Here is a 15,818-nt window from a genome sequence, read left to right as displayed (position 1 = left end):
GCATAAAATTAAAGTATCCATATGGTAGATACTCTCTCGGGCTGGATTGTTTACAGGTTGACATGCACATGTCAGGATATGCTTGCTAGAACATCTAATATCACTTCCCATTTGAGAAGTCCTCAGATGATAGATAATTAAAGTAACGATGCATGATTTACATTTTTCACTAAAATATGAAATTTCTCACGGTTTAATCCATGCTAATATGTACGTGGATTGGTTATTTAATGAAATTTAAATACCAACACTAGATAATCTCCCGGCCCATGGATTTAAAACAGACCCATCAATTATGTTCTTGAACAACAAAATGACTGCAGGCTTATTGCATGAAAAAGATAATCTCTCAGCTTGGAGTTGGATTTAAAACAGGCCGATCAATTATAATAAATAATGAGCAAAACAGTGACACAAATATGGGATTGGTTTGTTTTAAAGAGAATAATCTGTATCAGCTGAATTTGACATAGAAAGATATAGTTGTTTGTGGTATTTAAATGAAAATATTTGAATATATGAGAGAAGCATTAAACTAAAATTACTGGGATCAATTATGGTCCTTGATAATTATATCCACTGGATCAAATTAGAAATTGAACTTACATGTACATAAATCTACGATTGTTGAATGAGAAGGATGGAGTAAGCTTCAACTTAAATCCCACAAAGACTGGGCTTCACACTTTCTGATACCATTTCAAAGCTAGACTGGGCTTCAAACTTTCTGATACCATTTCACATCTAGACTGGGCTTCAAACTTTCTGACCATTTCACAGCTTGACTGGACTTCAAACTTTCTGATACCATTTCACAGCTTGACTGGACTTCAAACTTTCTGATTCCATTGCAGAAAGATTGGCTAGACCAGATTTTCTAATTCTGAAGTTAAAAGTTGCTGAAATTTGAAAATAATTCTATAACCATTGCACATCTAGACCCCACTTTCAAATTTCTCAGTGTTAAAGCTGATGAAATTGAAATAATTTTATAACCTATGAATTGTTATAAGTTTATTTGATTGTATTTTTCAGGGAAATTGTGGAAGAGTCGTCAACTATCTGGTACATATGGGCAGTTAGGGGTCAACAATCTAGTCATTATGACAGATAACCTACAGCAAGAGGAGGCGGCCATGCAGCACCGTATCCCCGTCTCCTTCCGCGAGCCCTCGGCCGCTCCACTGAGGAAGCTCAGCGTTGACCTCATTAAAACTTATAAACACATCAATGAGGTCAGTTGAATTAAATCATTTATTAAATGACAGGGCTGTGATTGAGTAAAATCATTTATTAAAAAATAAAGTAAAGGGCTTCTGATTGGGTTAAATCATTTAAATTAATATACACAGCTTCTGATCTGAATGGGTCAGACAATCAAGATTTGTAATTTAGTTATACCCTCAATACAGTAAATATTTTTGGGATTTTCAACCTTTTCCAATTTATGTAGGAAATGAAATGAAGACGAGCATATGCCATACAGTGTGTTATGAGGGAAATTTTGCCTGAACAGCGGCACTACAGCCTAATTTACGTAGGACATGTCTGGCATATAGGTGCATAACGCGGCATCCATGGGTCAGAGTCTATTAAAGCTTCCATGTAAGGCAATTGGAAGTTTATCATTGGAGTCATCTTACATGTATATTAGATGATTTGGAAATACATTGTATGGATCTCTTAATGTCCCTTAAATGCAAGTCAAGGTTTTATAAGACCAGACCCTGCTTTCATTCTCAGACTTCAGTTAAGAATTTAATGTAAAAATGGAGAAACGAGACTGAGTCTCGATTAACATGTGACGTTGCTGCGATAATAAACAATCTAAGTAAAATCTTCAGGCAGTGATAACATCGCTCAGAATAAATTAATTTGAATGAAATTTTCAATATATTAATTTTGAATTATCTATTTTTGAACTATTATAACAAGAATGGCCAGCTCTTTATCTAAATCTTAAATAAGGCATCTTTAAATTTACAGTGATTAAGATATAGGTGATAGTCATTATGACATAATTGGATAGAACTGGTTAAACACATTCCAAGTATAATAAAATTTTAACACAGATAGAGAGATCATTGCTACGGATAGATGCATAATGAAAAAAAGAAAAAAAAGTCAGTGCATTAGAGAATGAATAAAAACAAGGGAATGCACAGGCCTTTTCTATTTTTCTCGTTTTGTTTTATCTAGTGTCAGTCAATTCTTTTTTTGAATTGTCAGATATCCTCTCACAGTCTCATAACAACTTTTCGTCTTCATTGGAATTATCAGTGAGCTGATATTCAAATGCTGTTAATTTATCGCTCGTTCCTTCAGTCAGTTATATATATAAGGATACGTGTAACTTGTGTTTTCCATTTTTTGTGTCACTTCGTTACACATCTACCATAGCAATGAACTCTGTGTTAAAATTATATTTGGAATGTATTAACCAGTTTTATATATATATAATAGCTGACATCAACATTGTCCTTGTTCTGTTCCTAGTGGCAGAATGTTTAAGATTCCTTTGGAAAGTGAAATAAGAGTAGGCCATAGCCCTGCTGCCGTGGCAAAATTTCATTCATAGCACACTGCATGGTATATGCTCCTCTTTAGTAGCCTAGTCTCTGCAGAAAAGTAAGATAGAAACTTGGTTTTGACATGTAACTACATCTTCAACACCGGTTTAATGGTTTTGTTTTTAAGTAGATTTTAATAGATTTTCTCACCTCACCTTCCTAAACATTTTAAAATAATAAATAGACTTCCATGTTTCAATACATATAGTGAGATAAATATCACAATGGTATTCACTTGTCTTGTTATGGTGTGTTGATTTGTAGTCACTACACAATCACTAACTAACTCAACTGCGCAAATCTTAACAATTAATTCATCACATAATTATGTCTACTACACGTATCCTAGTAGGGAGCCACAGTGGCTAAGACGCTGGCTCACTAGCCTGGAGGTCGCTTGTTCGATCCTTGCATTGGTTGAGAAAGTTCATCAGGATTTTCCAACTTGGTTTCCGTTTGTCAGTGGTGCAGGACAGAGGTCTGACAAGGACAGCTGTCTAGTCGTTTGGATGGGTTGATTAACAGAAGCCCTGTGTATACATTGGCGTGCACGTAAAAGCTCCCTTGGCAGTTTGAATTTCCCTCATTGCACACTGTATGGCATATGTCCGTCTTGCTTAGACCAGTCGGAGCAGAACATTTTGAGTATCCTAGTAGACTGGTTAATCTTGATGTAGACTAGAAAAACAGACATGCACAAAAGTTGTATATTAGTAAACATCATCTGGCTTAGATGTGTACTGGTTGATTGTGTATTATAAAGTAGTCTAGAACAATTAGTAGACTATGAATGAAGTTGAGTTAGTACTGCGTCGATTTGTAACCACAGGCCACTTCTTCATGAATCATCTGCATGTAGTTCATTTCTACCTGTATCTCTCTACATGTATATCTCACTCTATTTCTGACACTTTTAATTTGTATATTTTGGGAAGATGCCCGCTAAAAGTAACAAGATATTGTCATTACAGCTATCTTGTAAATTTTGTGTATATCAGACTGCCCTGCCATGATTCTGATTCTTACGTCATAGCAGACGGCTAAGCACACTGAGAATTAAATCTTGATGATAACCACAGATTATATTCTGGCTTTCAGTAGAAAATTTTATTAAATGACAAAAACAAGTTTTGGGGTGTTTTTTTTTTAAAATTCATTCATGGTTTTACAGGAAATTTATACGATAAGATATTTTTTTAACGCCCATTTGAACTTTGTGTAATTTGTCATGGTGACCAGCTTGTTAACCGTATTTTAAATCTTAGAACTAGGAATAAATTTTTAACAGGTGGTGCAAAAATTAGGTGGTGGAGAGTGAAGTGGAGGCAGTGCTTCTGTTAGTGTTATGGGATGGGGTGGGAAAGGTATGTGTTGGTGGAGAGTGAAGTGGAGGTACTTGTGGGTGGGGTGGGAAAGGTATGTGAATTGGTTAGTGTTGAGGGGTCGGGTGGGGATTTGTCAAGGCGGGGTTGAAAATACTGTTTTGGTTTGGTGGGATGTCTACAACTATTTTAAAATCTCTGAAAGTCATTTTTCACCACAATACAATGTACTTAAATTGATTATAGCATTTAAAGAAAACAAAATCTAAATATCAACGATAGATAATATCCTGGCTTAGATTTATTGTCTAAAGTGAATGCTGAATGTTGACTTTAAATACAATGGTTCACCAATTTTAGAGAGAATCAACATTCACAATTTATTGTAGGTTACAAGGCAAAGGGATTGACAATCCCTCAAATATCATAACAGTCAGTCAATTTAAATTACAACATTTGGCTTGATGATTTTCTAGGGGAACACTCGTAATATGATTTAATTATGTTTAATCTATGGTCTGGAATCGGTGTTAGATTAAAGATAGGTTTAAGATCATGAAAAGGTCGGCTACGCATTTAAAATAAATCTAATATTAGAAATAATTCTATCATATCACATGAATGCTCTATATTTTATCAGTATCTACAGATATTTTATATCTTTATTAATATTTAAAATCTTGGATCTATAAATAGAATATATATCACATTAACAGAAATTAATTTGAAAACCGTAGGAAGTGGTGAAAATAAAAACACATTCATCACAAGCCAACACAACCAATGATTTTCACTAAATTATTTTGATTGGACTCTTTTTAATCCTGAGGTGGGTGGGTGGGGGTCTAGTGGTTTAACACTTGTGCGTGAAATCATAAGGTCTGTCATTGAGTCATGTGTTGTGGTTTCAATTCACCGCTTGTACGTGACTATGAGTTGGATCACCTGCCCAACCTTGCACTATGGGTTTTCTTCAGGCCTTCCAGTTTCTTCCCACTACTAGTGCTTAAGACCCTACTGTACGCACAAATAAAATTAAACCATATGTTAGTCCCAAAATGACATAGTTTGTCGGATGGACGTTAAACAGTATTTCTCTTCACCCCCCACCCCCCCCATTGATAACTTTCTTAATTAAATGTTAAAACAAACTCAAAAAAACAAACAAATGAAATAGGAAGGAAGGCTTTATAAAGTGTGAACTGTTTTATCAGTTGATGGTTTCTCTTCTTGTTTCCATGACGTCAATACCGTCTGTTACCCCCATGATGTTACTATACATAGAGTCTTGTAACCTAGCAACAGTTTACAGGCAGGTACCAAAAGACAAGCAGTATGTAAATTAGACCGTGTTAGGGAGTGATAGGTAAGAGAGAGAATTCTCGGAATGGTGTCAGAAGATGTCGACTGCTGCTTAGGTTAACTTGGCAGTCGGTCAATTTAGCGGGGAATCCTGTTAATGATGTAAATGTGACGTCAGTGAAGGTGTCGTGTTATTGGGTATAGAAGGTCAGTCTGTTATTGATTTCCTCTGACTTTCTGGCGATTCAAACTTTTAACGACTTAACTCAGTAACTCGATATACACCACATCCAAACTACCAAACACAACATTTCTTACATTTCACTTCAGCCTTCTCATATTTCAACAAAAATACTAGAAAAAAAAAACAAAACCAATGAATCTCACCTAAATTGTGAAGGAGCAGATCTAAAAATAAGCGTAAATATTCTTGTATCTAAAGAGTTCCTAACTATAACCCAGCAGCGTTTTCTGTTTAAATTCAAAATTCTTTCTTCAACATGTAATCAACATTTTGTTGTCAATGTTAAGAGATTTATATGTTAAATTAATTTTAATGACACACATGTACATTAATGGTTTTGTGTTTTTTGGATTGGGGGTCAGGTGAGGGATGTACATGTAGGCATTACTCTTCAGATTCATGATTGTTTGTAAGCGATAAATTTTTTCAAGTTTCATGGTTTCAATCCCAAACTTGCGGGGTAGTTAATTTTTTTTTAGGTGGAGGGAGAGGGTCTAACACTTGCACTTTAGATGAGAGAGAGGGAGAGGGAGAGAAGAGAGAGATTTCTAATGTCCACTTGACACAAACTAGGTCATTGCGGAACTAACATATGGTTCAATTTTATTTCAATATTTGCTTGCGTGTAGGGGGCTTTTTTTAGCAGTGGGAAGAAACAGGAGGACCCAGAGAAAACCTACATTGTACAAGGTTGGACAGTCAACCCTACTCCTTGTCATGAACATGTACAAGTGGGGAATAAAAACCACACCAATTGACTCAGTGACAATCTGTGTGATCCAACGAGTACATGTTAACAATTCGGCCACCCAACCCCCTGCTTTAGATCAGAAGCCATAAGGTCTGTCATTGAGTGGTTTTGATCTCAAGCTTGTACATGACAAGGAGTATGATCACCTGTGCAACCTCCATATTTTGATTTTGTTTCCTTTATTATATGTTAAATAATCAATTTGAGTTTGAGTCCATTTTTACAAAATTAGTTATTGGTAGAAAGATGCAAATGACATCATCAGCTTTAATTTAACGTTACTACACTGAATCAAACCCATTCAACCACTTTTTTATACTTTTTAAAAATATCAGAGTAGGCTGTAGTGCCGCTGTCCAGGCAAATTTCCCTAATAGCACACTATATGGCATCTTTATTATCCCAGTTGGTGCAAAAAAGTATGATGTTAATTAAACCCCATTTAATTTCATTTCACACTTTATTTTAAAACCGCTATTCATTGATTCAAGGAGCTCTAATTATTTGACATTAATATCCATATTTCAAGTCAAGTATTTTGTTCGTGGTCTTAAATCTTTTGTGTTATCGAACGCAGATACTCAGTCCTAGTTTTGCAACACACACAGCAGATTGTCATACATTATTTAATGCATGTACCTTGCCTAATGGTACACACAAGCAACTATTTTTAGCCAATCAAATAGCAAATTAGGCCATGCTGCTTCATGGTTGAATAGCAAGCTGTTATCCAATGAAAACACAGCAATTAGCATGTAGAACAGAGTGCTGAATGGATTTCACTTGTTGTGGTGTTTTATTCGGGTCGTGTGAGTGACACTAAATTTAGGTCACATCCCTGTCACATGTCAACGAGGAGAGCTAAAGATGTAACAAGGAATATTATTGGACGATATTATATTGATGTTTATATTTCTTTGAGCGTTGCATGTCTTAACCCTTTCACTGCGTATACCCGGTAGTACCGGGTATTATAAAATGTCGGTAAAATGCCCGTACCCGGTATTACCGTGTACTCAGTAAAGCCCTCGCTAAAATTAGTACCGTAACTGCAAGTGCCATCTATTGTATTTTCTATACACTAGAACATATTTCCACGTGTTTCAAAGCAGCAAACCGTAAAATGGCGGAGTGCATTGTGACAACGTAGACGATGCACTCTCGACGAAGTCGTGAATGACGTCTTGCTGACCAACATGTGGACAATTTCGAGGCGGGTGATACACATAATTCGTTTCCAGTTACTTGATAATGATAGTAGTCAGGACAGTGATTGGTATTATGAAGTGTGTGATTTTTTGCGCGACGTTCCGCCCATGGCTAGCTATGTCTCCCGTGCATGATGAACAAGCCCAGTGTGAACACGATAGCCCTGTGTCTGCAGTAGATTCTGACAATAATTCTGATGTTGATAATAATGCTGGCCTGCTGGATCGTAAAATACGTAGGTAATTCCTGATTCCCGAACGTGTAGATCTATTGACTGACTATATTGATAATGATATGGGACTTGGGGATGAAAGTGAAAGTGAAAGTAAAAACAAGGTATTGCAATCCGCACGTGGTCATGGCAGCGGGAGACGTGATGCGCGTGTTCGCGGCGGCATTGCTCATGGCTGCTATTGATATTTTTGTTCATTTTATATATCTTTATCAAAATCCAGTAAAAAAAACAATATCTTTTAAGTATTTCATGGAGAAAAATTCGTTTTCGTGTTAGCTTTAGTGTGAAATGAGAAATCCAAAATGGCCGCCATGACGTCACGTGACTACATTATTATGCAAATTTCCAAAATTCTATTTTTTCCTCTTAGCCCAACCTCATGCCCATCCCAACAGACAAAAAGATTTTTCATAAAAGCTTCCATAAGTACTGCTTGGCATTCAGTTCCAACCTCCCTTTTTTCCTCATTAAAGGGTCTAGCACAGGCAGTGGATTTACGTCTAGCATTGAAAGGGTTAAATGTCAACCTGTTAACATTGTGAAATATTTTTCTATCAAGTAAATTTTCTGAATGATTGATTTTATGTGTTGACTTTGGATAAAATTTGAAATAAATATAATTAATATATTTTTTACTTAAGAAATAACAAAATTTGTCTGTTTGCCTATCACTTAATTAGAGAATTAGAAAAACAGTTAAATCAATTTTGAATTTTCGGCTTATTAAAAAAAGGATAATTGTATTAATTTATTATAATCCTCCCTAATTAAAGGACAATATTGGTGCCAGTCATTATCACATATGTGTTAGAGCTGTTTAAATACATTCCAAATATATTTTTAACACAGAGATCATTGCTAGGATAGCTGAGTAATACAGGTTTCCCGTATCGGAAGTGACGAACGTCAAAGGAAAACACGAGTTGCTGCTCTATATAACTGACTGAAGCGACGAGTGATAACAGATACACGACCGAATTTCTACTCACTAATAATTCCTTCCAAGACCAAAAGTTGTTATATGGGACTGTAAGAGGATATCTGACAATTCAATAAAGTAATTGAATGTCATTAGATAAGAGAACACGAGAAAAATGTATATTCATTCTATACCTTATAAAAACATGGTGATGCACAGACTTTTTCTGTTTTTATTACGTGTTCTCTTATCTAGTGGCAGTCAATTCTTTTTATGAATTGTCAGATATCCTCTTGCAGTCTCACACAACAACTTTTGGTCTTCGAATGAATTATTAGTGAGCAGAAATTCGGCTGTGTATATGTTATCACTGGTCGCTTCAGTCAGTTATATAGAGCGGTGACTCGTGTTTTCCTTTGGCGTTCGTCACTTCCGATACGGGAAACCTGTATTACTCAGCTATCGTAGCAATGATCTCTGTGTTAAAAAAGTATATTTGGAATGTGTTTAACCAACTCTAACACATATGTGATAATGACTGGCACCAATATTGTCCTTTAAAGTCACAACCTGTGATATTTCATTTTCAAGTCCAATGGACAAGAAAATTATAGGAAATCAAAGAAGAGTAGGTGGGAGTGCGGCTGTCAAGGCAAAATTGTCCTCCCTCACTTTGCACAGGCTTGTCTCAAAATGACTAATGAAGACTGGCATCTGCCATCCAGTGTGCTGTTAGGGAAATTTTGCCTGGACAGCGGCACTACGGCCTACTCTTATTTCAAATTTTAACTGTCAAGGGGTCTGTCTTTTTCGTGCATTTCAATATGTACACCGGACCCCATTTTTTTCCCCATCCTAATGACTAGACAGTTGTCTTTGTCAGAAAATCCTGAGGAGCTTTTCTCGGCCACCACCTGGAGCGAATCTGAGCCCCCCCCCCCAGCCCACGTTTTATTCACTGAAACACCATAACTCCCCCCAATCAATAAGAACAAATGATCTAAATACTGTCTTCAAAGTAAATATTTCAGTCGTTGTCGTACCGCAAGAAATAAAGCAAAATGTATCTGAAAATCAGCTTGTTTCTGGAAGTATACCTGGACCCTGGATGACCCCTGACCATGTCTTGAATTTAGAATTTATAAAACATTTGAAATTTTAAACTTTGTTGAGGACATTTTTTATGCAATGTGTGGATATTGGACCAAGCCAAGAGAATTCACAGATCCTAAATACAAAATGAACGCACTGGGAATAATATAGCATGAATGAGATGTTTTATGTCAGGAATTCAAAAGTCAACATGAAAAAGGCAACATTTAAATAGAAACAGGTTGTCTGAGCACTTCTATAAATAAACAACACAAAGATCATTCCCTTATGTCACACGCCGTCACACGCCGACCTCCTTGCGTCATATTTCTACTATTTGAAATATTTAAAAGTTTGTCCCGTTAACTAAAGGCCTGGATATACTAGTTCCTTACATTTACATTAGTGCCGGACATGTATTAATCAATACTTGTCTTCATTAGCCTAGTCGGAGCAGAACAGTAGGACGTGAACGTGAAACCCTCTTTTCATTTCATATTAATTAGTAAAAACACAGAAAAAAGATAAATTTGTGCCAGACAATGTCTTTGACAGACGTGCCTTATATCCAGCCATAAACCGACCAAGACTATATTTATGTACCTACATGTATCAATCCAGGTAAAATTATCTGTCAAAATTTTGTCATCCGCTTGATAGAATAATTTGTCATTTAGTTTCTCTTTATTGGGTGGTGCAGCTGTCTAGTTGTTCGGATGGGACAAAAAAAACTGAGGTCCCGTCCATGTACACATTGGCATGCACATGAAAAAAAAAATGTTGACAGTTGGATATGGAATTTGATATAAGAATAGGCTGTGGTGAAACTCTCCGGGTTGGTGGTGATTGCCAACGGCACACCTTGGAACACATGAAAAATTAGCGGCACACCTAGCTAAATATATATGAAAAATATTTGAATTTTGCAAAATAAAAACATGGCAAGTTAGACGGCATACAATCGTAGACAGAGATTAGTCATAGAAACATAGAGTGTCTTAAACCAAATAAAGAAAAAACACTCGTCTCAATTGGGATCATGTTGTTTTTCGGATTTTCTTAGTGTGCCTTTCAAAATTCCGCGGCGCACTTAGGAAGATCTTGTGTGCCGCGGCACACTGGTTGAGAATCACTGCTCTAGATGTTTGGATCGGACTGAAAATTGAGGTCCATCTTCGTTTTTCTCTTCAGCGCAGCAAAGTAGAACTTTAAACCCTATGTTTTTTCATTTCGCTAGAGGCAGGGCTCTGTTTGTGTCATGCATTAGGCAGGATATGGTTGACAACTCCTAGAACATATACCACTTCTTATTTATTGTTTAACTTTCAATTTCCTTGAATTGCCCAGAATGTTGTTTATTAAATATTCTTGTATTGTTTTCTTGTTTATTCACCTATTTCTTTTATATTTCCATATTTATTCTTGTATTTAGAAGAGAGGTCATATAGGCTATGTCTGTTCCTCAATCCCTCTGAATAAAATATTTAAAAAAAAAAAGAATTTTATCAGACAAGCTTCTGTGAAGATTTTTTTTTATTGGTTTTCTTGACTAGCTATCAAGTCAAGGGCATTATATAAGACAAACTTGAACAGCTGAATTCCTTGGTATATAAAATATAAACGATATAGGATTATTGTTTTGACATTTACACTACCTTCAATACATTTCTGTAGTGTTTATCTTGGGAGACATTATAAATACTGTTCATGATACTAACGTTACAAATAAGATATTATTAAATTTCTTCAGTGATATAATAAATACTGTTCGTAAAACTAGCACTACAAATAAAATATTGTCTTTATTCCTGCAAATCAGGCCAATTCTAATAAGATGTCAGCCCCTATTGAAGTATATAACATTGTGTCAACACTAAAAATAGGCGTAAAAACACTGAAAAAAGACAAGTCAATATGAGACAACTTACATGTACCATATCAAGGCCTGAATTTGTACCTGACCATGTTAAGATCAGTGGTTGATTTCAAGGCTTGCACAATTCCACATATTTACTTACACGTATATGTAACAATGACATTTGTGTTGTGTTGATGAAACCTTAAAATTCCATTCTTCTTTTCTACTGCATGTTATGAACAATATCTAGTTTTTCACCACTTAATCCAGGCACCCACTGTTCTGTTCCAACTGGGCTGATAAAGATGGGCATGCACCATACGGTGTGCTATGACAAGGGAAATTTTGCTCGGGCAGTGGCACTTGGCCTACTCTTCTTTCAAATTCCAACTGTCAATGGATGTTGTAGTGGACGCCGATATGTGTACACAGGACCTCGGTTTTCCGTCCCATCTGAACAACTATGCCTCTGACAAGGGGGAACCATGACAATGCAGTGATCGAACATGTGACCTCCAGGTTAGCGAGCCAACCTCCTACCTGCTGAGCCACAGTGGCTCCTGTAGGCAAGGAACACTTTGAATTTGACAAACAGTAGTTGGAAATGCTGCTGCCACTGCATGGCATAATAATGTCTGATTATCTTGGTGGGGGAGGGGGTTGGGTAGGCGAATGATTAAATCACAAGGTCTGTCATTAAGTCAAGTGGCATGGTTGTGACTCCCCGTCCCCGCTTGTATGTGACCAGGACTAGGGTCACCTGTCGAACCTAGTGGGTATCCTCCCACTTTAAAAGATCACTATGTGCAAGTGGATTGTTGAAATGTTAGTCAAGTGAAGTTAAACCCCATCTCTCTCTCTCTCTCTCTCTCGCTCTCTCTCTCTCTTGGAAAAAAAAAAAAAATTTATTAAGATGTTTTAACAACCCCAATTTCATTTGTTTTGTTTTTTTCTTGTGTATTGGGCCAATCCTTACTATATGTACATGAAGGATTGGTTATATCGTTGACTGTGGTGGTACAGGCTCTACTACTTAGTCTTTAATAGCTGGAGGAGTGGTTATATCATTGACTGTGATACTGAAGTTAATACTCCAGTACTTACCTTCATGCTTGCAGACAGATGACCACATTATGATACAGCTAAATCTGTCTCTTACAGGTCTTTTTTTTCACTTGACAGGCCCATGATCAACTCCAAAGACCATTAGAAGTCCATGCTTTTGAATGGATCGAAACACAACTGCCATTTAATAATTTGATGTAAAAATGGATAATCAAGACTTTATTATCATATGTATAGCAATGTTACTTGACAATCAATCAAAACTTCAAAAACACACTTCGCTGAGAATAAAGTAATTTAACTGAAATTTCAATATCATTATCTATTTTTTTAAAACTATTATAGCAAGAACAGGCAGCGATTTATCTAAATCTTACATGATGTATGTTATAATACTCCACTTACCTACATGTCTGTTGGCAGACGAATGATGATTGACCGCATTGTTTGACTAGTATACCCTCCTACTAATAGGCTGGTTATTCAACTTAAAGTAAAATCAACAACTACTCACAATATTATTCAACTATGGAAATATAGACAACTCAAACATAATATAGTACTTGGTACCCACCATCTCTCTGTTGACTTCCCCCTTGTCAGTAGTGCAGGACAAAAAACAACGTATAGACGGAAAATCATGTCCCATGTACACATTGGTGTTGGAGTTCGATTTAAGAGTAGGTTGTGGTGCTGCTGTCTGGGCAAAATTTCCCTCAAAAAACACTGTCCCATGTACATGTATGTGTGCACATAAAAGAGCCCTTGGCAGTTGGTATTTGAAATTAGTGTAGGCTGTAATGCCACTGTCAGCCCTCGGGGCAAAATTCCCCCATAGCACACTGTATGGGTATTTGAAATAAGAGAAAGCTACAATGCCGCTGTCATGGCAAAATTTCCCCATAGCACACTGTATGGTGTATGCCCTACTCCTATAGCCCAGTCAGAGCAGAACAGTGGGATACGTTAAACCATATTATATTTTATTCCCTATCGACTAGTTATTCAACTGGTTATAAAATCACAACCACTCACACACCCACCATCTTATTTTATATAGAAGAAATGTCGGTATGACTTGTTGAGTAGGCAGTATAACAGGTGGTTGTTATTGGCACCGATACAGTCCTTGTCTTCCTGTTAGACCTATATAAATAAAATCATAACCTACTTCTAGTGGGGAAATCGTGACATACACTATTCCAATTAGCCCCTTCCTTCCCGCTCCATTCCCCTTGAATGCTAGCGGGGAATCGTGCGCTCAAACATTTTATAGCTTTACTCATGTTACATATACACAGTGCCAGTTCGCATCCCCTTTCCCTCCAATTAGCCTCCTCCCCTCCAATTAGCCTCCTCCCCTCCAATTCCCTTTGAATAGATTATAGTTACACACTTCTATCACAATTTGTCCCTTTCCCCCACCCCATTTGTCTATATTCTCTTAAGTGGCAGACACACAAGGCAAATCATTCGGCGCCAAAATGTGCTTAGCATGTCCAAAGTCGCAATTGGCGAATTTGCATTTGCCCGAATGATTCACTTGAATCAATTGTGTTTGATATTTTTGGCCGAATTTTCATTCGCTGCATTTTTATTCGCCTAGTGTGACTCGTTCGCGAAAATATTACTCATTGGCAAATCATTGATGACAAGAAAGTCATGTGGTTTTTTTTAATACAATATGGCAACTGCCTGTTTATACTTTAACTCCTACATGTAGTGAAAAATAGTCCTCCTTCGCCATAGATTCCTTTCTACATACATAAATGTTCATGTCGTTGATCCAATGAAAATTTTAAAATATTCAAAATTGGATGCATTGTGATGTGGAATTCATAAATGAATGTATTTCATGAATGATTAAAAGAATCATTGTGCATGGCAACAGTTGTCATGGTAATATGAATAAATATAATTTTAAAGTCATGTTAAAGCTATAAATAGACATAAAATAACGATTAATAGGATTCTTCATCAGGTCAATGACTGGTGTTTGACCTTGATCTATATGACTAGAGCAACATGATACATTTTACTTCAAGGTCATGCTTTAGTACATTTACTTTTGTTATGAAAGTCAACGGATTGAAGTTTATTAAAAAGTATAAAGTGCTTTAATTCCTTTTGGGACTAATGTACACGAGTGATAATTTCATTTGTGCATTACCAGGGATGAGAATTTTTCCTGGACAGCAACAATGGCATTTCAGATTACTCCCCACAGAATTCCAGTTGGCAAGGGGTCTTTTATGTGCATGACAATTATATACATGTAAAAGGGAGGAACTCTGTTTTTCATTACATCCAAATGACTGCTAGATGCTTGTAGATGACCAGAATATTGCATGTTTTAACTCCATGCAAAGACTGGACGTGGTTGTTTTTATAAATTAATAAAAAAATAATAATATTTCCACTTTAAAGATAGGACCTTGTTGTTTGTTTTTTTTATGAATTAATAATATTTCTACTTTTAAGATAAAGACATTGTTTTTTTTTTATATAAATTAATATTATTTCTACTTTAAAGATAGGACATTGTTGGGTGTTTTTATAATTTAGTAACAATATTTCTACTTTAAAGAAAGGACATTGTTGGTTTATATAAAATTAATAATACTATTTCTATTAAAAAGTGGTTGAATGTTTTAATAAATTAATAACAATATTTCTACTTTAAAGATAGGACATGGTTGGATGTTTTTATAAAATTAATAATACTATTTCTACTTTAAATATAGGACATGGTTGGATGTTTTTATAAATTAATAACAATATTTCTAGTTTAAAGATAGGACATTGTTGGGTGTTTTTATAAAATTAATAATACTATTACTACTTTAAAGATAGGACATGGTTGGATGTTTTTATAAATTAATAACAATATTTCTAGTTAAAAGATAGGACATTGTTGGGTGTTTTTATTGATTAATAATACTATTACTACTTTAAAGATAGGGCATGGTTGGATGTTTTTATAAATTAATAACAATATTTCTAGTTAAAAGATAGGACATTGTTGGGTGTTTTTATTAATTAATAATAATATTACTACTTTAAAGCTTAACATCAGTCAAAAGTGATATATGTTACTGGTTTGTGATTGGGTGTGGTCGAGTATATAGAACAGCTTGTCAGTATTAGAGTATTTAGAGTCTACTTTGTTCATCATTATTACAATACTTAGCTGGATATTAGAGAACAACCCATGTCTCCTGATGTCCATTAAAATCACATCTAACAGCGGG

At 35.7% G+C, this 15,818-nt stretch overlaps 1 protein-coding gene and 1 long non-coding RNA gene across 6 annotated transcripts in view; one reads left to right on the top strand and one right to left on the bottom strand.

The window, feature by feature from the left end:
* Positions 1–15,818, top strand: part of LOC126829355 (dual specificity tyrosine-phosphorylation-regulated kinase 1A) — a 72,900-nt gene that overhangs the window by 33,603 nt on the left and 23,479 nt on the right. For all 5 annotated transcript variants that reach the window (XM_050559166.2, XM_050559164.2, XM_050559163.2 and 2 more), the window contains exon 2: positions 1,036–1,235. In XM_050559166.2, the coding sequence (XP_050415123.1) occupies positions 1,104–1,235 (132 nt within the window). In that variant the 5' untranslated portion in view covers positions 1,036–1,103. The remainder of the gene's footprint in view (positions 1–1,035; positions 1,236–15,818) is intronic.
* On the bottom strand, positions 10,558–12,988 carry LOC126829388 (uncharacterized). The gene is made up of 3 exons (XR_008788972.1): positions 12,973–12,988; positions 12,607–12,721; positions 10,558–11,115 (listed from the first exon to the last, which is right to left on the bottom strand). It is a non-coding gene; the product is annotated as an uncharacterized LOC126829388 (long non-coding RNA).

The sequence above is a fragment of the Patella vulgata genome, chromosome 8, assembly GCF_932274485.2.
Source record: "Patella vulgata chromosome 8, xgPatVulg1.2, whole genome shotgun sequence".
Lineage (NCBI taxonomy): Eukaryota > Metazoa > Mollusca > Gastropoda > Patellidae > Patella > Patella vulgata.
This window is presented reverse-complemented; position numbering and strand designations above follow the sequence as displayed.